The 25,288-nt window shown below is 45.6% G+C and overlaps 1 protein-coding gene across 1 annotated transcript in view; it reads right to left on the bottom strand.

The window, feature by feature from the left end:
• The window catches only part of SCGN (secretagogin, EF-hand calcium binding protein), a 28,668-nt gene extending 5,664 nt beyond the window's left edge, over window positions 1-23,004 (bottom strand). Inside the window, exons 1-6 of the mRNA XM_054192315.1 lie at window positions 22,932-23,004; window positions 22,140-22,210; window positions 9,861-9,953; window positions 9,493-9,582; window positions 8,749-8,805; window positions 7,801-7,878 (exon numbers count right to left, since the gene is read on the bottom strand). Of these exons, the coding sequence (XP_054048290.1) occupies window positions 7,801-7,878; window positions 8,749-8,805; window positions 9,493-9,582; window positions 9,861-9,953; window positions 22,140-22,210; window positions 22,932-23,004 (462 nt within the window). The remainder of the gene's footprint in view (window positions 1-7,800; window positions 7,879-8,748; window positions 8,806-9,492; window positions 9,583-9,860; window positions 9,954-22,139; window positions 22,211-22,931) is intronic.
• Between the last annotated feature and the right edge of the window lie 2,284 nt (window positions 23,005-25,288).

The raw sequence follows: 25,288 nt of genomic DNA, 5'->3' as shown, positions 1-25,288 counted from the left end.
AGCCAGTGTTTCAGCCTAGACTTCCTATTCAGATATTTTCCCCTCTGTGATGCCTCAGGAGAGCAAATACACAGAGCTTTTGGGAGAAGTTCAGCTCTGTGACCACGAGGTCCTGACTTCCGAACAAACTGGCTGATAAACATCTATAAATGCTGACCGTGGTGGCAGCTTCTGGGACCAGGACAGACCTTGTTGTTCCCAATCCAAGAAGCAGACATAGGGCTCATTTTTCATTTCATGTAGGCCTGCCTGAGACAAGCCACGAGTCTCTAGTTCAGTGAAACATCTCAAGTCTCATCTCCTTTTCCACAGAATAAATAAATAAGCACCCTAGTGTAGCTGTTCTTGTGTTGGGACTTTGAGTGTCCCGCCTGCCCTGCATCTGCTCTACTTGGTGGGTGCAGCATGTTTTCATGGTTTCAGAAGTTGCAATTAGCCAGGAAGCTGAAGAGCTTTGTACACCCTTAATGAAACAGGCTAGATTAGAGGTGATGATTTAGATGTGAAAGTCTTTCTGCTTCATTATCAATTTTCTGAGCCGGTGGTTTTCAACTCTCTCCATTTCTGAACCCTTTACAATGTTCCAGCAGTAGCACAGACCTCATTAAAACACATTTAACTGAAGAAATAATACTTTCCTTAGTGGAACATTAATGAAAAGCAACATCCCCAGTCAATTTGCTTCATTTGCACCCTATCTTTGAGCTTATCATTAAGCTTTCAGTGGTTGACCATGTCTGCTTACAGCAAACCAGCTCCCCTCTCTGATCTCCTTCACTCAGCTCTGCGTTTGTGATACCAGAAGAGAACCTTTGTGTTTTCAAATTCTTTCACCTTTTTCTATAACAAGTATCCTGAATAAAATTTTCAAACACATGCAATGTTTTGATTGCCCGTACCAGTCAACAGAAAGAAAAGAGAATTAGAATTCTCTTTTTAGATTTCTCTTTTTAGCCGAGCTAATTCTTTACTAGTGACTTCCACACGAAAGATGGAAAACATGTAGGGAAGATGGAATAGTGTTCACTGAATCAGTTCAGGGACCACAGCTAATAAGATAGACCTAATCCTATTATCTGGACAACCGGAGCTCATGCATACCCACTACATGTCAATCCTGGGCTGCATTACTTGGGAAAAGCCTGGGGGAATGTTTATTAATTAAACTTTCAAATTTTAAGCATTGATCTGATCTGTAAATTGTGTACATAAGTACACAAAGAATGAGAGAGGGTATCCATCCCACATGACAAAGCGAACATCGTGGGAGAAGTAGATATTTGGAATCGTTATGAGACTGTTTCTAATTTAAACTTTTGCCTTTACACACCATCTTGATATGTTAAACTTGATGGATTTTCAGTTTACACTCTTGAAAGGTATATTTATGCTGCCAGGCTGATATGAAACATCTCAATGTGGTTAAGGATAAGGTCTGGCATGTTTAAACAGCACTCAGTTTTACTAAAAGCTTTGTTGCATCCAGCAGTATGCTTTATAAAATGATGCATTTATTTTACTGTCAAGCTAGCCCGTGTTTTAAAGTGTTTGCACAAATTAATTCACTGACATTTTAATGGCAGTGCACCAGGGAAGTCTTAGTTCTGTTTGTTTGAATGTAGTCCATGCACTCTGAGGCAGACAGAGCATAAGTAAGAGCTGGGTTTGCAAAATAAGCGTTGTTACATCTTAGCTTTTTAAGCGCAAAATCAAGATTGCCATCGGCTTTGAATTCAGCAAAGGAAATATCTCTGCTTTCCCAGTCTGGTGTTGTAAAGAAGGCCACTGAAACACCAGGATATGACAAAGACACATGTGCTTTGAAGAGCAATATTATTATAAATCTCAATTATTTTCTGTGACAGAGATAAGGAGAGAAGTAAACAACCAAAATAAAGGTCTGCGATCAATAGAATCAATAAAACCTGCTTTTAAACCTTCTCTGGTTCTGGTTCTCTCTGTGTTTTGTCCCTCAGGTGGGACATGGGAAGAGTTGTCTCTTGCCTGACCTCCTACTCTCACAAATATATATTGGGGGCATCTATACCCAACAGCTGTAACTAAACTTGGCCAGTGAGGATAAAAGTTATTGAGGGTGTATGAAGACAGGCATGTACCCAAGCTGCAGGATGGCCTATGACTTCTTTCCTTAGGGAAGAATGGGAGCGCAAAGGCTTTTGCAGAGCCACAGGAAGGCCCTGTGGCCAGTAAGTTACCCTTGCGACAAAAGTTCAGTGCTCTGCCTGACCAGATTGCCTGTGTCATCTAGAATTGCTTAGTGCAGGATTTCTAAGAGTGTTTTCGTTTCTAAAAGACCAAGGCCTTATCTGCTGTGGTTTTTAAAACCTGCAGGCTCCCGAGATCCATCTGTTTTGATCTTCAGAAATGAAATTTGAGCTTAAATGGGATTTTCTGCTTCCCCTGGCTTATGCTACAGCAAGTGTGGCGCAAAACTGGAGGTGACAGCACCACCGGGATTAACTCTAGAAGGGACACAGGAGGCAGATTTCCCTCCATTGTGTTCACCAGCTGTGTGAGTCCTCTCTTCATCACACGCAGCAAAGTAACGAGAGGACTCGCGCCCACCCAAAGCCAGGCGGACGATCACCGGGGATGGGGGGGCTCCCATAGTGGTGGTTGGAGTTAAGAGGTGTGGTGGTCGCAGTGTCACTGGGTCACGGGAGATGCAGTCTCTTGGGGGTCACAGCATCCTTATGGAGCCCCGTGGGAGGGAGACCAGCACAGACAACTAGCAGGAGAAGGGATATACAAAGACTCCTCCTGTAGGCAATCAGGCTATACTCCACTCCTGTCATATTTCTGGGGCTTTGGGAAGTTTGCTCAGTGTGTTAACAAACATAATAAACTCTGTTTAGGCTTTTGTCTATACAACAAAGACCTGTCTTTCTATTATTACACCATTTCTTTGGTGTTCATAAGAGACTTCATTAACACAGCTAAACTAGCTTGGCCAGTAAAGTGTTAAGGGGCTAAATCACCTGAATTTTCTGTACTCTGATTTTTATTTCCCTACATAAGTACACTGGCATTGGCATTGAGCACAGACAGACAGACAGGCTTTCACAGGCAAAGAAGTGACCACGCTGAGCATCCTCTGGACACAGACCATCTTCAGGTAGAAGTCAACCTGTTCCTCTTTGCACTGAGAAGATGAGGAGCCCTCAGCTCCTCAGCTGCAGGCTCACGTGCTCTGGGTAGCTCAGTCCCCTGGAGAATCTGCTGTGCAGGTAAGCACAGCAAAACCCTGGCACCGTTCCAGCTGGGAGGATTTCTATATTGACTTCTCTGGGACTTCGATTTCATCCTCAGCCATCTCCATCTACTGACTTTCAAATGCTGTAGTTCATGGACAATGCTTGTTGAATTGTGAAGTCACTGCACTTGCATTATTGCTTCTCTAGAATTTTAGCTGGTGGTGGGAAAAGATGGTATGCTGGCTTTGGGAGTGGGTGCGGGGGTATCCTTTACATTTTGCTAAAATATAATAATGCTCAAATTAAAGGTCATCTTTATGCCCCAGTCTGACATTATCAACATACGGCAATGCAAAAGCGAATGTCAGTGTGGCATGCGTGACTGTTTCAGCAGTATATATAACTTAATTTGCTGAAGTTTGCCTCAGTAATGAGCTTTCTCTGCACGTGGCTTGCAGACATTGGGACTATGAACTAGAAGTAGTGTGCTTCTATCTGGGAAGCTATGAGCTATTGGTGTTTCTATGAACAAGGTAATAAGGTATGCCAAGATGGAAAAGCTGAGTGAGAATTTTGTTCTTACAGAAGAAAAAAAGGATAATAGAATCATGGAATCGTTTAGGTTGGAAAAGACCTTTAAGATCTTCAAGTCCAACCATAAACCTAACACTGCCAAGTCCAACACTAAACCGTGTCCCCAAGCACCATATGTACACGTGTTTTAATGGCAACTCAACCATTTCCCTGGGCAGCCTGTTCCAATGCTTGACAACCCTTTTGGCGAAGCATTTTTTACTGATATCCAATCTAAATATTTCCTGGCGCAACTTGAGGCCATTTCCTCTTGTCCTATCACTTGTTACTTGGGAGAAGAGAAACGACCCCCACCTTGCTACAGCCTCCTTTCAGGTAGTTGTAGAGAGCGAGAAGGTCTCCCCTGAGTCTCCTTTTCTCCAGGCTAAATGACCCCAGTTCCCTGAACAGTTAATTTCATCAGAAACTATGTCTTAAATCTGGTTCATATTCATTTACAATGTTTTGCTGAAGTACACAGCCATGTGCACGCACAGGTATGGAAGCTGGCATCACTCATGGCAAAATGTTGTCACATGCGCGCGTGAGCTGGGTGTTCATGGGCTGAAACTTCACCAGGACTCAGAAGCTTAATAAAAGCTTGACTCTGGGGGGTGCGGGGAGGTGGGGAGGGATGGGGAAATGTTGGTACTGCTGTCATTCTCCACAGACTCCTCACCATGGAGCAGTAAGGGAGCAAGCTTTCATATCTTCAGCTTGTGTTACTTCAGGAAGGCAGAATATTCTCACCATACTCTTAAAAACCTCCACTTTCAGTTATGCCCACCCTGTCTCCTGGAGCACACATGGCAGGACTCCTGGGGCATCTTCTCAAGGCCCAGAGAGGCTCAGAGCAATACGAGGCTTTGCTTCTGCCTCCGAGAACTTGTTCCCTGCCAACAGCTCTTGGTCTATGCCCGCAGGAAGATGACAAACCCACAGATGTTTTTCAAGGGTTCAGAACTGCACAGGACTCTGTATCTTCTCATGCAATTGGGTGCATGTCAATAAATATTAATACACACTTAATGACTATTAATACAAACTTATATAGACGTAGGCATGAAAACTAACAAGAACTCTGCCTGCAAAGGGTCTTCCTCAGCAGAGGGTCGCTACTTTAATTCCCTCATGAAGAGTCTTGAGAATTCAAATGTTCTTTTTTCATTACTTTCCCCAGTGGCTTTAGCACTCTTTAATATTTGATTCAGCAGACTCACAGGGCTTGTGCAATTCCAATGTGTTCACTGCCTGTTTTCTTTCCAAGGGTTCATCAAATCCCTGATCTGTATCAGTGTTCTCTGAAGAGAGGCTGTCAAGGTCACAGGAAAACAAAATAGCCTCTTCAGAAATAGCTTCTAAGCAACCTGGTAAAGTGATGTTCCTTTCTGAAGACAATTAATCTCTTCCAAAAGAAATACTTTCTCCCTCTTCCCAACTTTTTTTAATGTGGTGTAAGACCATTCATAGCAGCATAAGTAAGTGGCAAGTATTTAGCATGCCCTGGTCGGTATGGCATCTGCTCACACCTCTCACAAACTAAAGCTGCAAATACCCAGCACAGAATCATAAATTGCCTTTTTTTTTAACTCTCATGCCTGAGCTAGCTTCTTTAAAATGATAGTTTGTACTTTTCCCCATTTATCCCTATCTCCAGATGGCTCTAGGACCCCCTCAGTACATCAGTAGCTGCTTGAGATGCATGCAGCTGGCTGTGGATGTACAGAAAAGAGGGCAGAGATCTGTAAAGTCCTATGGAGACAGATGGGTTTACAGCTCCTTGGGACACAGCTTATTTCAACTGAATGTTATTACAGTGGCATTTGAAAGCCCTGAGTAGGATAGATGGGCCACCTAAGAGACCGTGGCTGAGCCGTGTGCAGTAGAAACAGGTCCTTGTCCCAAAGACCTTGCGCTCTAAATGGAGAAAAGGCTGGGAGCAGAGCAATAGGGGAGAGAAATATAAGTATTTCCACTCTGCAGTAAAGGGTTTGGTGCTGCTGGTTGCTAATGGTACAACAGAAAGTCCATGAAAGCCCCGGGAATTAAATGTAAGGGCCTCTGTCCCCCCTGTTTTCCCAGAGGGTGGTGAGGAGGGCAGAGTTCCATCAGGAATCTGCACTTCAGCTGCTCCCCACTCCATATGGAAAGCAGAGAGAGAAAGCAAAGAGCCCTCATTGCCCTCAGCCTTGACATCACACCTTTGCTCTTGGCTCCTCGAGTCCCTTTTTAATCCAGCACTGCAAATGTAAGACTGAGTCTTTCTTCCCTCCTTGTAATTTTGCCCTCCTACTTCAGAGAAGTTCCCACGCAATCACTTCCTGCAGCGCCTCTGCTACTATGGAGATGCTGTCCATGCGGATACTTTGCCATGAGGTACAGAATTCATATCCTCTATTTCACTACAGGATATCACGAGGTAAGATTACGTGTGTTATAATTTCACATCCTGCCTTAGGTCTTGGGATCAGGTGTGTTTGTAAACATCCTTGACCTTCCGTTTATAGCAAAGAATCACAAGGGAAAAAAATATTATCGACCATATCCTCATTTTCTAATAACCATTAACATGCCTGATTCTTTTGGCACTGTGGCTTTGCAAACTTTTGTCCTCACGAGCCAGATTTGCATTTCAGATTGTAGATTTCCCCAGATATATAAAGCATCTCTTTTCCCAGATCAAATCTTATCCTGTAATGTAGAGACTGAACTGCTTCTCCAAAGACACAAAGCCAATCTATAAAAAATCGTGGGAATAGAAACCAGACCTCCTGGCTGTCAGCCTCGGTCTGCATTGATATCTAGCTGCATTGGGGCAGCAGCAACCACAGATGTTTCTTGGGAAATTATTGGAAGGGGAAAGAAGTTGGAGGAAATGAACCGCCCCATGTCTACAAGCTTCAGATCGCCTATTCCCCAGCACCTGATCAGGGATTAGCCACTGGGGATGGAAACCTTAATGGAGCGGCATAAAAGCTATTTGCTACCTGCAGGCGCTACCAGGAAGGTTTTTGTTCTAGCTGTAGTTTATGGAGTTTTATTTTTTTCAAGCTCTGCCAGTTGGAAAATAATTTCTGTAGCTTGCATTCCTCTTCCTTCACTGTCCAATAAGTGTGAAAAAAATCTACACGCTTCTGGAATGTTACAGTTTTTTGCTTTGCTCTAAAGGGTCACGTGTCTAGGTAGAGATGCAGCACGCATACATAACATGGTATGGCAAAATATGCGGGCAGCTCCTTGTTTGCTTGCATAGTAAGCTGTTTAGGTACAAACACAGATTTTGTGCCAAGAATCAAGGCGGTCCCATCTGAAAATCATTTAGAAAATTGCAATGGTAGATGTCTGCTAGTGGAACTCAAATATACCCTTGAGAATGACATCAGAAATGAGCTTTTTTTTTTCTTTTCTCGTTTTTAGATGGTTAGCTGTAATAAGTTGCTCTGAAATCCAGGTGACTGATGCTAAACTTACACCAAATATTATATTGCTGATTGCAGCATAAAAGCTATATTGTGATAAGGCCGGGGAAGAGTTGAAGCTTTCAACCTCCCAGCCTTTCCTTTCAGGGAAGCAGCAGGGAGCCAGCAAGGCTTGCTGGGCTTTGCAGAGCAGAAGAGCCGGATACCTACGTGTCTTGGGAGCAAAAGGATATGTAGGAGGGAGGGGGGGAAGGAGCTGGAGATCTGACTGAGGCTGAACGTACCCAGAAGAAGGATGGACGTCAACTACTGTTTTTAAATGGATTTAGGGCTCAGTTTGCTCTGGCGCAAAATTGGGCTATTTTCTCATAATAAACAGTTCAACTTGAAGCAAAAATATGTGAAATGCGGTTCATAGCTGATGTCCAGTGCAGTGCAAAGGAACAGCAGCAGCATGTGCTAACCCTCTGCAGGGATCTCTTGGAGAAGATACACCATTTAAGAGGGAATTTATGGCCCTACAGACGGTGACCCTGAAGGAGATTTTTAGTCAGTATTGTAATCTAAACAATATTAACACTATCTTTTCTTACCATGGTATCAGTATATTCTTCCAGCTTTACCTCAGCAACCATCTTGTTATGCTGCAAAAAGAGATCTCGCAGGAAATCCTGTAGCAAGGAAAGAGCCAAATTTTACTCTTCAGAGTAAATTCAAGGAATAACGGTGAGAAATTCAATCCAAATTCAGCAGGGTTACATGAAACTAATTTCACATTCCTGATTAGTACTACTGTCTTCAATTTCACATAAAGTTTGCATTTTTTTAGTTGAAACATACTTTTTCAAATAAATTAGAAACAACCAAATTTACCCAGAGCAGGCATACTGGAATAAGTCGTAATTAACTCACATAATAAGCAAAAGATAATGCTAAGTCCTGCAATATTTGCTAACCGATCTCAAATCAAAATATTTGCCATTCAGCAAAACACTTAAGCATCCTTTTATGTCTTCGTTGAGGCACAGGCTGGAACCACACACCAAGAGGTCAGCGCAGGGTCTGCAGCCCAGGGACAGATTTCTGTGCCCAGCCAGTTGAAAGTGTTTGAGTTATGGTTTCTGAACAGGCTTCTGCCTCAACAGCCTGAGCTTTAAAAAGAAATCAGAGTTCAGAAAATCTGCAGGCTCGGGAAGAGGTTATGAAGAAATCCCATTAATAAAACACAACGGCTTTGGCTCTCTTTAGCTGGGAGAGGCCCACATGCAAAGCCAAGTTGAGGCATGCCTGGGGGGCTCCTTGGGTGCTCGGGGGGCACTGAGACATTTAGGGTCATGGGACAAGGCAAGGGGCATCAGCAGAGCATCCTCCTTCCCAGAAGGCTGGAGGGTCCCCAGTTCTTAAACTTGCCATGAACAACCTAGAGATGCCATTTGTCAACCACACTAAAAGGCAGCAAATTGGTAAAGCCGACAGAAAGGCTCCCGTTGACATCAGTGAGCTGTAGATCAAGCCCAAAGAGACTTGTTAGAATAACTTACTTTGAGCTCGCCAGCTGAAATAAATCCACTGCTATCAGCATCGTAACTGCGCCAGATCTGAGTGGAGATAGATTGATATGACCACATAAATATTACTGTTAATCATCTGTTCGGGTGATAGATTGTAAAGATTCAAATCAGGACTTCCATAATGAGCAAGCTGTTGTATTATCCAATGTTTAATTAATTGTAGAAGAAATAAACTTTCCACACAATAGCTTTTACTCTCACTTGGATGCTGTACTTGTAACATGCTGCTATCACATATTTAATGCAGATATACTGTCTATAAAAGGAAGAAAAGACTAAGAAACCCCTCCACATTTCTTACCTAATTTGTGCATGCAGCTTCTCTTATTGCCCTGAGTAAAAGCCAAGGCCATACACAACTGGCCTTTGATCTGCAGAAGTCCCCGGTTTGGGTGTGAAATAAAATTAACTGCAAGCAGTCTTGGAAAAATTGAAATTCTGCACTGGGATACTTAGAGACAGAGAGTGGAGGGAGATTGGGCACGGTTAAGGAAACTTTGTGGGTTTGTGCTCCTCAGTCGGCCCAGCTTATGGAGATTTCCACCCCACACCCTGCCAGGATAATGTGTTAAATGGTATAACCTTCTCTACCTGAACAGGTCAGAATGTGTTTTGCTTCCTCAATAACCTCGTATTTCCCATGCTATGTTCTACGGAGTGTGGAAGTGTATGTATTGAAGAAGCTGTTGGCGTGCAAGGGGAAGAGATACAGACCCGCATGAATTCCACGCTGTTGTCCAAGGGAGTTTCCCGTCGGAAAAGCAGCAGAAAGTTCTCATCATCAGGCAAGATCATATTTGCAAGCTGGGGGGAAAAAAAAAACCGCATAAAAAACCCAAAACAAACCCAAACCATGAAAGTAAAGATAGGAAAGAACGTGGGTGGCTGCTGACCCAGTATGGGAAATATAACCTGGGCATGTTGTTGCCTTGGAAATAAACCTCAAACCAAGAGATCTGGTACTCCATGACTCACCTCCTCCCCACCCAGGCTCTATCTCCCATATCTACCAAGTCTGCTTTAGTTCCTAATTCTCCCTCCTTCTGTAAAAGAAGACCTGGGCTGGGGCTGGGGAGAGATACCTCTTGGATTTGCAAACGTCCATCTGTGGTGACATCGTAGGCAGACATGAATTGCTCCTTCATCCTCTGAACTTTTTCTTCTGTGATGGTGTCCTGCCATGCGGAAAAAAACACGCGCATCAAGTCTCTCCTCACTCACAGATAACCACCAGGATCATTGCATCCTTACAGTCAAGGGCTAATGCTTCTAAAAGCCCACAAACACACCACCTTAGACGGACTTTTGGAAATTAGTGCTATGCATAGCTTTGTAGCAACTAAACTTTCAGTTGGAAGACCACTGTTTGGAGACCCCAAAATATTTCAATGACACCTGCTTCTTTAGCTAGCTGTTCACACTGTATCACTGGGATTTGGTTTTGCAGTGGTTTCCGTGCTGCTCATTTTCATCCTGTTCTATTTAGGAAAATGTCCTTATCCTTGAACTACACCCCTGTAGTTCAGTAGATCATCAGCTTTGAAAGGTGTCAGTGGAGCTAGGTTGTTGCTTATTATTGCCTGTCAACTGGTTCAAGACCTGGAACCAAGCCCTGTCAGTGTTTCTGGGCTAATAGCATGGGATTTCAAGCAATTCTTTGCATCTGCTCAACCCCATAATCAATTTATACATAGTGAGGAATTTTCAGGACTTGTCAGGTTTTATGTTTTGACAGGGATTGCTGTGACAGGTGAAATACAATTCTTAGGTTCATCAGGCATGATTACTTTTTCTTAGCAGATATCTTTACGGTATCTGGCCAGACCGGGCTACACAAAGTACAGTTTCCCCACCCTGGGGACAGGTTTCTGGTCAGATGAGGTTTGTGGCTGGGCTGGGAAGCTCACCTAGTTAATCTCTGCCAAGCAATAATGAAGTCCAACATTACCCTCCGCACCGCACTGACCGGGGCCTGGCTCCTCTCCCAGCCCCGTGAGAGGCGGTTCTCTCTGGGAGGGGAAGGAGGGAGGAGGATTACCCAGACTGGCTCCTGGCATACTTTTGTACCAAGAGAATAAACTAAGTTCTTCCCAACCGCTGAAGAAAAACACTTTAAAGGTTTTATCATCTCTACGTCCAGGTGGAGTTAGGACTGTAGCTGTGTCTTCCTGGGTCTTCTAACCCAGTTTGTCAACCTTTCAGCAACTCTTTCAGGCCCATCAGGTTTTATAATCCCTTTCTTACTACTCTGACACAAAATCGTGAACGACTTGCTCAAATTTACTCAGTGTATGTCTTGGCGCAGCCTGCCTGGCTGTTCAGAGGCTAAGCAGATACAAATCCCACGCCTAGGAAAGGACACTCTCTGCCACCCTGTCCTGGCAGAGCGAAGAGCGGGTGTGCACGCTCCGCATGATGCCCAGAGACAGCATGTCCAGGCTTCGGGTTATTCACTGCCTCGTGTGCTCCTTCAGCCCCTGATTCTGCAAAGCGTGAACTGGAGCCGCAGAAAAGTTGCAGGGGGTAGAAGGAGACCTTCCTGTAAGGTTTGTCAGCAGACAACACGGCCTGGCTGCGCACGCAGCAGCTGCAGCTCATGTTCTCACGTCAACTGGGTATTTGAAACCACCACACTGGAAACTGAACGTGCCTCACACCCCAAAACTGCCTTGGTCTGGTCATACCCACGTGCGGTAGCAGCCAGGTGAGGATAGCGATTCCCAGCCGCTCTCAAGCGGTACTGCTGCACAGCCTCTGCTCAGCAGCAGCTGCCACAGCCAGTGACAGAGGCGTAGAGACACACTAAGATGTCACAGATGAGGTAAGCAAAAAGAAAATGAGACATCTCCGGCTTAGGCTCAATAAGCGAAGGTCTATCTTTGCACCCACTTTGTTACCAGCTTTCCCCACACGTTTAGATGTGACTGATGTTTGCAGCCTTAATTTGCTGCTAGTAATAACAGGAAAAAAGATATCTATAGGCAGACGGATGCACAGATAGTATGACTGGTAGTTTAATTTGCCTTCACCTTGCTTCAGAGCAGACTCAGAGCTCACGAGCATGGAAATCTTTAATAACATTGTCAGTGCGGAGGCTCCTACATTGAAATCAGGGGAGAAAGAGTTAATTGGTTTTGGATTATAAATGTCATGTCAAAACAACCAAGAGGGAGCTCTAGTTAGAACAAGGGAAACTCCTTCACCAAGAATAATACAGGACTAGGATATGTCAGATGATGGAAAATTTGGGAATCTGGGAGTGGGAATGGGAGGGTGGGGGGCTCCCACATGGCTCTTTGTAGGGCAGGTGGGGCACATCCCCACGGGCACCCTTAGGGCAAAGCACTGAGGGATGGCAACTCCCAGTTAAGAGATAAGATCACTATCCCAGCGGTGATCTTGCAGGGACATGCCTGCTGTGGAGGTCCTCCTCTGGGGCCTTCCTAGTGGTGGCCCTGAGTAGGTCCCAGGGCACGGCTGCAGGATAGTCCATCCCCATGGTGGTGGCCCTGTGGGCTGCATGGCTGGGTGGCACCTGTGTCCCTGGGTGGTGCTCACTGCCAGCCCCCCTGCATGCCGGCACTGGGGGCACAGCACACCATTGACCACGCACATACAGTTTTCTTTCCCCTTGGCGTTATAACTTCAACTGGTGCTATTTAAATTGTCTTCTGACGGCACCTTCATGCTTTGAGACACCTCCCCAGCGTTAGGCAAGCCTATCAGTTGCCGACTTCAATAGGCTTGCAAAGTACTCTGAAATTATCCTCCTCCGTGCCCAGTAGGATAAGTTATTTCTGAAACGATAATCATAGCTGATATTTGAAAAGTGCGCTGTGGAGTTCAGACTAGTCACTTGTTATGGGAGCTTATGGCTCAACTTCGTGTCAGCTATTAACCACCACTCGTTGAGCTTTGTGTGGCAGGAACACTGTTATCTGCATAAAAACAGGACTGCCTCTTTTTTTTTTTTCTTTTTCTTACTTTCAACTGATTTAAACTATGAGATACCCGAAGTATTTATAGTATTTACACAGCTCGAACAGGTTTTAGTCCGTGATGTTACTCCCCAGTGCTTTTTTCAAACTGGACAATCTCTCTCTGGTCATAAATATTCCATTTATGAAGCACAAAAGATGACGGATCTACTGAAACCCAATCTTTACTCCCAAAGAACAAAAGCGAAGTAAAAGATACTACACAAACTAGCTTTCCCAAGATGAGCAATCAAGGAAAAATTGTTTGTGTATTACGAATTTTTACACTGAGAATGACACGTCTTGGTTTATGATCATTAGGTTTCAAAGGTGACCTGTATATTTACCAAAAAAAAATCCAATCCCAGGAGATTAAGAGAGATCAAATAAGCCATGCCATTTCAAGTAGAAACCAAAGTTGGGAGACCTGGTCTCCAAAGTCAACCTGCTGGTGGTGCAGACCTGCAATCAGTTTGCTCTGATTGCCTTTTCATTCTAAAAACATTTAAAAGCCTGGAAAAAACGTTGCACATAATCTGCATGACTTGTTCCCCTTGACCAAGCAAGGACGTGAACTGCAGACTCCTGCTGTATTTGCTTACTCTGTAATCTGATTTTGGAGGGCTGCAGCCTGTGGTGGGGCAGCCTGGGCAGGCCGCAGGGCAGAGCCAGGACAGTGGGGCGGGTGGCTGGATGTGCCGATCCCTCCCTGAAGGCTTAGGGAGCAAGTTCAGTTCTCTGGCTTGTTTCAATTTCGTTCGTGTACAGTTTTGCCTCCAAATCAGAGCTTCGGCGTCGCTACAGGATGCTGGGAAGCTTGTGCATGGTTCAGCAGGAACGTCACACCTAGACAAGAGCGTGCCCCAGAAACGGAGGGAGAAAAGTATTTGGACAGAAGTGTTGTCTATGCAATTTATGAGCCGAGGACTTTACTAGCCAAAGATGTTGTCGTTGGTCTTATTTGTACTGGTGCAACGTCATGGGAGCCCTAGGAAGGGGGCACTCCAGCTGTGACTCCAAGCTCTGCTCAGAAGAAACGAAACGGACAGGGACAAATAACAAGCAAAGCCAGTCAGCGGGGAAATAAAGAGAGACAACATGGGGACTATCAAAATTTTTAAAAGCCTTGTAGACATCGCAATCAATTGCAGTCATATAAGCTTATTATGCAGATTGCTTTTCAATAGTGTTAGTGGTTTGTACAGGCAAGATTCCGGTATCCGTAAAAAGGACAAAACGAATATTGGCAGGTAAGAAATGACGGTTGAGGCAGTTTCTGCAGGCATGGCCTGGGCAGGGATCCAGCAGCCAGCCGGAGGTGTGAGGGGGCATTTCTCACCCAGCGCCGGGGCCGGGGATGAGCTGGGATGTTGGGGCAGCGAGGGGCTGCAGAGGGGCACCCGGTGGGCTGGGGGCTACAGGGGTCCCCTCGCTGCCTCGGCCACCCTGCGATAAGGCTGCTGAGGCCAAAGGTAAAAGCTTGGCAGCTCGGTGGTCAAGAGGATTGATTTTTTTTTTTATTCTCTGCCTTTGGGCTCCTACAAATATTTCCTTGCCTCCCAGGTTGGGGCAAGACCTGTGATAGAGGGAGAAAGATCAGGAGCAGGAGAGGAAGAAGGGGAGACCTCCAGGTAGGAACACGCAGTGACAAATGGCATTTACACAGGAATAGGGGTGCTGCACCGGGTGCTATGGCCACCATCTTCCCCGGGAAGTTTGTTTTTCCTTCCTTCCCTTTAATTATTAACTTGCTGTTTAATTACAGATCGCAACAAGCAGGAAAGCCTAAAAACCAAACACACTCTGCTTTCAAATGCTTCAGGCTCACGCTCCATTTATTCAAGCTCTGTGAATTACAGGGGAAGTAATAAAAAAAAACCACACCACGTTTTTACTCTGGAAAGCAACTGTACAAATAGCACGATACAAATTCATGTCTCTTGTCTCGATGAGCTGCGACAGGGGGAAATGGCTTTGCAGCAAGAAAACAGCTTTTTTTCATCGGAGCTAATGCTGTCTTGACTATGTTGCCCATCTCAAGCAGCAGATCCCTCCCCACTTTCAGAGGTTTGCAAAGCTTTCTCAAGTGTTCACTGCTTGGGCTAAAATTTTGCAGACTTTTTAGCAGTTAGATAAAATTTCCCTTTTGTGAACGTTTAAGTGAACGCTGTTGCATCCTTTCTGGTAGCTGCCTTTATGGGGAGGCCTTTTTTGTCGTTCCTTGTTTTCCCTGCTGCATGCACCTCCCTGAGTTTCTGGAGGAGAATTTAATGAAGACGTAATAGCCCTAATTGACAGAAGAGCACAATCTCCCCTGAATTGCTGTCTACTTAAGGCAGAAACAGCTATAGAGATGCTCACATTTTTCATCAGTCAACACTGTAATGAAGAGGATTCCCTGCCACAGTCAGGAAAACATGCCTGAACCAGGACCTGCCTCCAATTTTGCCCAGGATTGAGCTAAGATAGAGTGCGGCTGCTGAGAGAACAAGTGTTTGGCAACAAAGGGTCCTGCAGCAGAAGTAAAGCCCCGGCAATGTCTTCCTGATCCTCATTTAAGGGGAAAAAACCCCAACCCTCTGCTAATTTGCATGAATATGATCTTCATTGGTCTATAAGGATGATGGGAGATACCCCGGAATAGTTGCTTCATGTGAGTTGAAAAGCTTCAGCTGCCCTGGTCCCCCATGGGTCGGATGCTGTGTGGTTTCCAAGAGCCGCTGCATGTTCTCACTGCCCAGTCAAGGAAGGGATCCTTACTATGGACCATGAGGAGAAGGCCATGTCATTTTTGTCCCCATAAAAGCACACAGTTTAAAATATTGCTAAAATATTTAAAATGTGGCTTTGTCACATTTCTCAGGGATAAGGAGTAAATGTCTTACTGTTGCTGCTCTTCCACAGAGTTTTGCAGAGAAAAGCTTCTATGTTTCAGGTTGCCAAAACAAATGAATTTTCTGCTTTCTCCTTTCCATGTCCAGTCTTCGTCTTCCCTTTTGTAAAAGCCCTTTAAAACTATTTGGCATCACAAAGGTAATCTGGTTTTTAAAAATCTTTGCTATAATGGAAAGGGCATGCTCACTTCTTTTTTTTTTAAATCTCCACTGTGTTTAATTTCTTTGTCGTGGTTGGTTATGATTCTTCAGAAACCTGGCTGTAATCTGTCTTTTTTGTTAACCCATTCCTTTTATATTGTTATACTCTTTGCCTCGTGCTGTCTAATTAAATTTTTGCTCCTTAAGAGATCCGTGTGCATGGCAGCAGCTTGCCTTGGTGAAAACACCCCTATGAGTCATTTGTTTTGGGGGGTAACAAGCGAATGTATGGAGCACTGTGGAGCCTTTCCTACTTGATGAAAGGGGATGTCTCATTTAATTCCTGCCGATCAAGACAGTCTTGACATGATTTTTAGAAGCAAGGGTATAAAGAGAAAGAAGAAGCTAAATGTAAATGACTATTGTAGCCTTGAAAAAAAGTGAGGCTGATCTGAAAATGCTGGCTTGAGCGCATATTTCTCCTAACAACAGTTCAGCTACATTTGATAGAAGGGCAAAGGGTCCCAGAGATATCAAGTTCCTACAAGATATATGAAAATAAATTAGATCTGCCAAGAAGGCTAGTAGAAAAGCAAGCTCAACAACAATTACCATTCCAAAAGCCACACAGTACAGACAGGAGGCCAGCAAAGACCATATGAGACATCAGGAACGTACACGTTGACATTACAAGAAGAACTTTTTTTTTGCCAAACATTTCTTCTTTAAATCTCGTAGCACTAAAAAAATGAATCACACGAATGACTTCATTTCATCCCTGCAGCTGTACATTGGACTGCCTGCATTAGTGTGGGATTTCACCCTGCAGCTCCCGGGACAGCTTCTCGTTTGGGCCAATCTTGCTTACTTTAGCTGCGGTGCTATCACTTGAGAATTTGGCCCTGTATTTTGGTTAGGATTTACTGTAATCCTGCATGCTACAATAGATGAGCACTTATCCTGTCATCCCGTGTTGTCTTTTGGTTCGTTTTTTAGCTCTCATCAGCACATATGTGGGAAATATTTTTTCACGTAGAAGACATCAGCATCCAACAAAGGCTATTCCAGTCTTCCCTGGGTCATCATGGCTTTGTGGTTAGGCTTTGCACAGGTTCTTTGTTCTGCCCTTTCGGCTAGGCTGAAAGGTTTTTAACATGCCTTTGGGCAATGAAAACACATCGTGTCTGGTTTTTTCCCATAGGCATGTTGAATTTGCATTTAGAGATAGAATCATAGAATCATAGAATCATTTAGGTTGGAAAAGACCGTTGGGATCATCGAGTTCAACCATCAACTCTGCTCTGCAAAGTTCTCCCTCACACCATATCCCTTAACACCACATCTAAATGAGTCTTAAACACATCCAGGGATGGTGACTCCACCACCTCCCTGGGCAGCCTATTCCAGTGTCTGACCACTCTTTCTGTGAAGAATTTTTTCCTAATGTCCAGCCTAAACCTACCCTGCTGCAGCTTCAACCCATTCCCTCTTGTTCTATCGCTAATTACCTGTGAGAAGAGACCAGCACCAACCTCTCTACTTCCAGGCACTTGCTGTGCCCTGCCTTAATGTGCAGGAACAGGACTAGGAACTGCTCAGGCTAATCAAGGCTTACATAAGCCACACCTAATGAAATAACTGTATTTGGCAATAGTCAGAATCATAGAATGGTTTGGGTTGGAAGGGACCTTAAAAACCATTTAGTTCCAACCCCCTGCCATGGGCAGGGACACCTCCCGCTAGACCAGGCTGCTCAAAGCCCCATCCAGCCTGGCCTTGAACGCTTCCAGGGATGGGGCATCCACAGCTTCTCTGGGCAACCTGTTCCAGTGCCTCACCACCCTCACAGTAAAGAAATAATCAGGATTGACTCAGGGTTTAGATTTCTGAATTAGTCTGGAGGAGGATGCAACACGAATGCTTTGTGCTAGGGATCTTCTTGCTCTTGACCTGCTGGTCACCAGAGACCTGGTCTATGATCCTGGGTCTCTTGGGGTGGTAAAACATAGAGGAAGTCTGTTTTGAATGGCTTTGAGGCTGGCTGATATTTTGTCTGTTAAACTTTGTTTGAATGACCAGTTGCTGTATTCCTGACTACACTAAGTTAAACGCATAATTTAGATAGACGACACACTGTGCAAGGCAAGAATGAAGTGCAAGAGTAGCTGGAGGCTTCTCAGCTTCCTTGTAAGTAAAAAGCAAAGACAAATCCTTTATGGCTGTTGAGGGTGAGCTCCTGAAGATTAACTTCAGTCCCTTCCAGTCATAACTGTCCAGGTGGTTTCGGGGCAGGGGGATTATAACAGGGCTAATACCTGTCTTGCCTGATCAAATTTACACTTCAAAAAGTTTTACGTGTAGTCTTTTACACACTTAGAATTAGGTGAGGGCAACTGACTTTTATCCAAAAGTCTTCTGTCTAATTTTAGTATAATTTAAGCAAAGTGAAATAACTTTCTGTGAAAGCCCTACAACCATAATGGCAACATGCATTTCACTCTCTATCTGTCCAGACACAGGAAGTTTTATGGAAACTTTCAGTAATCCAAACCCAAAATGTATAGCCATTCATCCATAAAACTCTTCTTGCTTAATTATTATGAGAATATACATAGACCTGCATTAAAACTATAGAAAGTGCAAGCAAGGAAGATCCTAAATGATCTCTATACAGAAATAAAGATGTACAGCAATATAAGAGAGAAAGGCAGGGGCTGTGCTCCTGTTCCAATAGCATTACTTTTTCAGTGCTGAAATAAACTGTCCTTTTCACTACGTTTTCACCTCAGTGTAAAAACTTTTAGAAAACGCGTGGAAAGCTGTCCATAATGTAGAAGACAGAGGTTTATGAGTGAGTAGAAGTGAGCACAGGCAGCTCGCAGCAGCAGCAGGAGGCTGGAGGCTCAAATGGTTAGAGAGAAGTCATAGGAGTAACAACAGCAGCAGGTGGATAATGCCAGCAGTTCACAAACCTGCGCTGGTGTGTGGCTCAATTATCCTCCATTCTGCCTCATATCTCCCAGACAAACCAAAGCACAGAAGCCCCTCCATCATCTCTCCATGGAGAATTTATATAAACTTTCACTGAAGCTTTATGGATATGTAACACACACCTGGAAACTGAAGGCATTTTCTTAGGAAGAGAATAGAATAGAATAGAATAGAATAGAATAGAATAGAATAGAATAGAATAGAATAGAATATTGCAGTTGGAAGGGACCTACAACGATCATCCAGTCCAACTGCCTGCCCATGTTATTAGGGGCACTGTCTAAATGCCTCCAGCAACTGCCCATTGCTGAAGGACGAGAGACAGAAGGAAGCATTTGGGATTTGGGTCGGTTTATTGTAGGCTACCCTTGTTGCAAAGTTTTCCCTTCCCCCCCAAAAAATTCTTGATGGTTCAATAAAAGATGATGAATTAGCCTCCCTTCCTGGATGGTATTTCAAGTTTCCCTCCTCCCTCAGAGCCATCAGGGAGAGCTCTCTCAGCTTCCCAATGGGCTCCTTTTTGCATTGTTTTCCCAGCTGCTCCCATCCCCTGGCATTTAGTGTCAGCTGGGGATGCTGCGGGGTAGCTGGGAAGAAAAACAGAGCTGAAGGACTACAGTGGTCATTAAGAAAAATAACAGCTTAGAGAGTGCAGGGTGAAAAAATATAATTATGAAGCCATTCGCTATTCAAGCAGAGACAACTTCCAGTGCTGATAACATTACTTATCACTTGCATAGCACTTCAGACACAGTCACTAATTAATCCTTGTGACACATCTGGAACTTATGCCAGTACATATTACTGTCTCCCCCTTTCACTGTGCAAGGAAACTGAAATGTTAAGAGCCTAAAGAAGAAGTAAAGGTCAAAACAAGCACTAAAACACAGAGATGCTCAATCCCAGCTCTCTCCTTGTATCACAAAGGCCACTTTTTTTTTCTGTAGGATGATGAAAGCCAGTGCAAAGGTTTACCCTCTTGCTACAACCACAAGCCTGTACACTATAAACCACATGAAAATGAGAAAAATGGCTCAATGTTGTTAGACAAACTCATTGCACAAAGGTAGTGGAGACCTTTGTTTCATCCAGCGCTACAGGTGACCCCCATGCCTAGGCGAGCGGGGCAGGGGACTGCTCTCAGTCTCCCAGGACAAAGCTCCCCGTGGGTTTTCTGCCACCGAGGCAGGCGGCTCTGCCTGCTGCCCGCTAGATGGGAAGGAGACCGTTTGGTCCCTACACAACCCTGAGAAACGAAACCAGACTGCTGGCAAAGGGGAATAAGGCAATACGCCCCATCTCATCACTCATGGTAATACCGCTTAAGGGGAAATACTGCCAAAAATACGCAAGAAAAACAGGGGAGAAAACCAGAAATGCTTGAGAGCCTGTTTGAGCAGCCTGGCAGTTAGTGAGCACTGCCTTCCAGAATTAGCCTATTTCTTCTGTTTAATAGGGAGAGAGGGAGTTGGTTCAGCTTTTTCTTTTAATGGCAAAACCTAGACAGCAGAAGCAAAGGAGATGCAAACTAGATGAGGGTGCTGGTTTAAGCTAGAGTCATCTGAGCAGTGGCTTTTGGCAGTCAGTGAAACTGTCCTTGATTTCTCGAAGCAGAACAGTTCATTGCTAGAACGCCCTCAATTTGCATGTTCTGCGTGCTGGTACCTAACACAGCACAGTGGAGTTCACACTGATTATCAGCAAGGCCACAAAGCTGCAGTAACGCACGAGGTTTGCAACCCAGCTGGTGTGATGCTGGCTCCAAAATCTCACGTGAGGGATGTGCAAGAGCAGCTACGGGCTCGAGTGGGGCTGGAAGTTTCCTCTTGAGCTCCCCTCATCAGGAAGCTGCTTGCAGTCTGAGATCCCTGGCCAAACCTTGGATTTATCACCAGCTACAGCTCACTCTAGAGACCCCCACTCGGAGGTCTCTTGCTCCAGCAACCCGCTGCAGCCTTGAGCTCTGCAGCCTGGTTTTAAGCCTCTCCTTCAACCTCTCACTTTTGCTGCCACTGGGTTCATTTGAGCGTGCTTTCCTCTGGTGTTTCAATACCCCAAGACTAGCAGCTCCCAGTTTCACCTTTTATTCCTGGGTAAACAATTATGAGCTTTTCAATTTCTCTTCAAATCAGTTTTTCTGTGTCCCTAATGATTCTTAGCACTTACTGTTGATTTTTTTTCGGTTTGCTTTAAAGTATTTTTCTGTGCCTACCTGTTCATCTAACCATCCATGCTCTAGAAAGACATTTCTGCAGAAACAGCCATTTCAATCCAAATTTACTTGCAAATTAAATAAAAACTTTCCTGAAAAAACATTCACAGCATCTTTTTTTTAATTATTATTATTATTGTTTCCCCAAAGATCCAATAATCCTAATAGGCTTGTAAGTATAATTCTGATTTTACACTTTATATTCATGAATGTATGCCTTTTGTTAGCTACTGCCTTTTCATTAATTACTTTTTCCTTAAAGGAATTGTTTCATCTCTGGTTTTGGCACTCCCTCTCCTTCCATTTGGAAGATGCTACTCCTTTTCTCTTCCTAGTTGACCATATGCTGTGCAGTGAAAATATTAAGCCCGTTATCAGAATACATTCCTTATGTACCTCTGAGCAGCTGAGCAGAGTGGCAGGATTTCCCTTCACTGGCGGTGACAGTCAAAGGCAACTTATGACCTGGAGCTGAGGAAACCAGCCCCTGTAAATTGTCATGCAACTTCTGGTAGAACTGAGATGCAGAGAGTGAGGGAGGGGAAATGCTGTCAAAAATATGAAAGAAAACCAGGGGAGAAACCCAGAAACACTTGAGAGACAGATCTTGACCTTATGAGCAACATAATTGACTCCTGGTTGGCTTCTAACTGTCTCCAGCAATATAGATGTACATCTTCCTCCTAAGCACCATTTAAAATTCATGACAGTATATTGGTTAAAAATTGACCTCAGAAAGAAACCTACCGTATTAACAAAACTAATCAGCAGTCCCTTAAATAAATCATCACTGTTGGCCTCCCCCTCTCCCTGACGGACAGTGTGCCCGTGCTTTTTCATTTGTTTCTGTTCAACAGCAGTAAATGACTTTCTCTCCATGCTCCCAACCAGCCCCTTCAGCTGGTGCCAGCTGCCGTCTCACCGTGACAGCAGCTGTTGGACTGAAAACAACTGATGAAACTTCTCAGGTGACTACATTTGTTGTCATACCTGCTTCAATGTCACCTTGTTGCCAAGAGAAAAGGTCTTTACCTCAGGGATTGCTAAGGGAGCTTGCGATCAGAGAACAAGAAATAAAAATCCTCTCTCAGCGTAACGACCTTTTTGCTCGGACTTGACGCACGATCAACGCAGCGCAGAACTTACTTCTGGTCCCAGTTTCTCCAGGAGATGATGGAAAAAATTGTCAAGCTCCTTCCCTTCTATGTAACCATTGTCTAAACAAAAGTGAAATATGTTAATGGTCAGGTGGTGCTGCCTGAGCTCTGGGAACCACATCATGGGCTGTGTGCAGGGACCCCAGGGCTGCGTGGTGAGGGTTTCAGCTGGGGGCCCAGCCTGCCCACTCCGGGGGTGTCCCACTCAATTTGATCAGTTCACATCTGTGTGGGTGCTGGGCACAGCATTACGGATCTCCCTTAGAAGTTTCCCTAACAGAAAACTTTTCCGGAAAAAACACCACAAACTGGGACCACAAGAGGGAAGAGTAGAAGGAACGGGGAGGTGACGAAAAGGGAAAAACTTTGGGGTGAAAAGGAAGATTTTCAGAGCTGGTATTAGGGCGTGATGAGGAGGAAGAGGGGGGTTTCTGAAACACCTGCAGGATCCCATGGGGATGAAGGTGTTGGCGGGCACCCGCTTGTGCAGACACCCGTCCACATGTGCAACAGCCAGGGCACCCCACTCTGCACCCACCACCATGTGCACCCAGACGGGCACAGCACCCCGACGTTCATCCTTCCCGCGACGTGGCACCCACCCACGCGGACAACCCCTTGCATGGCACCCACCGGGACGGTCACCCGTCCACCCCACCTCCCACCTACCCGCGTGGGCACCCCATAAGCGGCACCACCCCCAGGGGCGCACCCAGCAGACACCCCCGCGCGGGTCCCCCCACGCGTGTCCCCCGTCCCCCCCGCGTCTGTCCCCACTTGCCGTCGGCGTCGAAGCGCCGCCAGGCGCCGAGGAAGGCGGCGGCGTCCAGGCGCCCCGGGGCGCCGCTCTCCATGGTGCTGCCCGCCGGCGCCGGCCCCACGCAGCCCCCGCGCAACTCCCCGCGCAACTCCCGCGCAGGCTCTGCCCGCCGCCCCACGGCGGCCCGGGCTTTGAGGGCGGCGGCCCCGCCCCGGGGGCGGCCCCGCGGGGGGGCGCGGGGAGGGGGGGAAAGGCACCCCCCCCATCGTGGGCACGGCCCCGCGGGGTCCCTCCCGCCCGCACCGCGCCCCCCCTGCCGGCGCTGCTGCCGCGCGTCCGGAGACGCCTGGCTGCACGCATCCCACCCATGAAGGGTGCGTGGGGTGGCCATGGAGCAAGGTCCGCGTCTCAATCAGGGCTTGCTTGGGCACAGGGTTTGGCAGGAGGGATCTGGGGATTCGCAGGTGGAAACACCTGACCACGAAGCCACCACTTCCAAAGAGCCGGGCGCTACTTATGAACATCTTTAAAGTTTCAAAAATCCCTGGACGAAGGCAGAAGTGCTTGGGGGAAACGTGAGACTTCAGAGAAGAAGTGGTGTTAGGGGAAAAAATAAGGGAAAAAACCCAAGTTTGCTAAAACTTGTAACCCTCCTCCTCGGTTTATGAAAGCGAAGCAGGAGCACGCGGGGTTCTCTCACCTCCTCACCCCTCCCAGCTGACTGGAGGGTTTCCCTCGCAGGGAATGGATGGAGATTTACACCCTCTTCCTCCTGTAATACTAATCAAAAGAAGAAACCTTGGGGTTAGAGGTCTCAGTGCTGATAGATAGAGAAAGGCTGATATTTATATTCATGATGGTCCTGCCTGGGACAACATGTGATTTGTATGTCACCTGTAGATTTACCTGCAGTGATTTCAAGTACCTGTGCCTTGGGCTCTGTGTCTTTGTGTGTGCTCCCAGATTCATTTCTAGCAACTCCATTATCTCCTTTGAAATCCCTTACAGATAGTTTTTTCCATGTTGCTTCTGATTACATATATATACATATAATGCAAATACTGATAGCTTTAGAGCAGCTCTCAGAAGCAGAGCAGAAAAGGCTTTTTAAAAGCATTTAATGTTTGCCCTGAGCAGGGTCCCATTTGATCTGAGGGAAAAAAAAAAACCAAAACCAACAAAAACCCAACACCTGAAGAACTAAAAGCTGCATTTTACTCAGGAAATATCAGGTTGGCAAATTACATTATTTCAGAGAGATCACAACAGTGATGTCCAGCTTTTCCAAAGTGCAAAGGAAAAGGAGATGCTGCAGAGCTGAAGCCTTTAAGCAGCAGCGTGCCAGTGCCTCGGTACAGGGGTTGGTGGCCGGCAGCCTGGGGTCGGTCACCTTTGGACTCCAGAAAAATGATTAAGATACTAACACGATGGCGTGGCTACAAGCAGCCCCCAGGTTTCATGAGCGTGCTCAGACGGGGATCCCCAGCACAGCAGAAGGCCATATGGCCAGTAGCTAATGATACACGTGGAAATCTAAATTTTTAGTGGACATCTGCACAAGTCTCTTGCTGGCATCACCAGCCACTCCACAGGTTTCTCTTTGACCCGTTCTTGCCTCACTGCCAAGAGGCATTTCTAGCCCCAGGGTGACGGCTTCCCCATGGAACTTCTCCTGCAGACTCTTCTCCCCAGTGCTTTCTACCACAGCTCGCCAGCAGTGTGTGCCCCCTGGGAGCTGCCTAAGCTACTGCTTGGGATGAGGTCACCTGGCGCTTCCCCATGGTATGGTGGGGCATGAAGGACACTTTTTGGCCCCATCTCACTTCCCAGGATCCAGAGCCCATCTGCTCCAGACAGGTTTTTAAGAAAGAGCTGCCCATCAGTTTCTAGCAAGGCTTGTAACCTGGCTTTGGAAAGCATGACCATGGCTGATACCAGCAAGGGTGCTTGGTAGTATGATCATGACAACTAGTTTCTTACTAAAAATGTTCTTAACAAAGGTAACTTAAGAGGAAATACTACCCATGTTTTGAAATACTTGCAAGCGAAGTGCCCTGCCATTCGACACGGACCACGACAAGGAGGTTTTATGGGAACTGGTGCAAAACTCAGGGCATTGAGAAGAGGTTGTCACAGCTGGTTCTCCCCCATGCCCTCACAGGAGGAAGAGCAGGCAAGAAGCATCACCTCATTTAAACTGCCAATATTAATTCAGGATCTCACACAACCTCTGTGAAACCAGGTTGTAGATAAAAAAGGGCCTTGAAGCTTAATGGGCTCTAACAAAAACTCATCATTACCTGTGCATGAGGGTGTGGAAGATACATTTCCATCCATCTGAGCATAGAATCATAGAATGGTTTAGGTTGGAAGGGACC

The sequence above is a fragment of the Rissa tridactyla genome, chromosome 2 (assembly GCF_028500815.1).
Source record: "Rissa tridactyla isolate bRisTri1 chromosome 2, bRisTri1.patW.cur.20221130, whole genome shotgun sequence".
Classification (NCBI taxonomy): domain Eukaryota; kingdom Metazoa; phylum Chordata; class Aves; order Charadriiformes; family Laridae; genus Rissa; species Rissa tridactyla.
The sequence above is the reverse complement of the archived record's forward strand: the minus strand, read 5'-3'. Positions and strand labels throughout refer to the sequence as shown.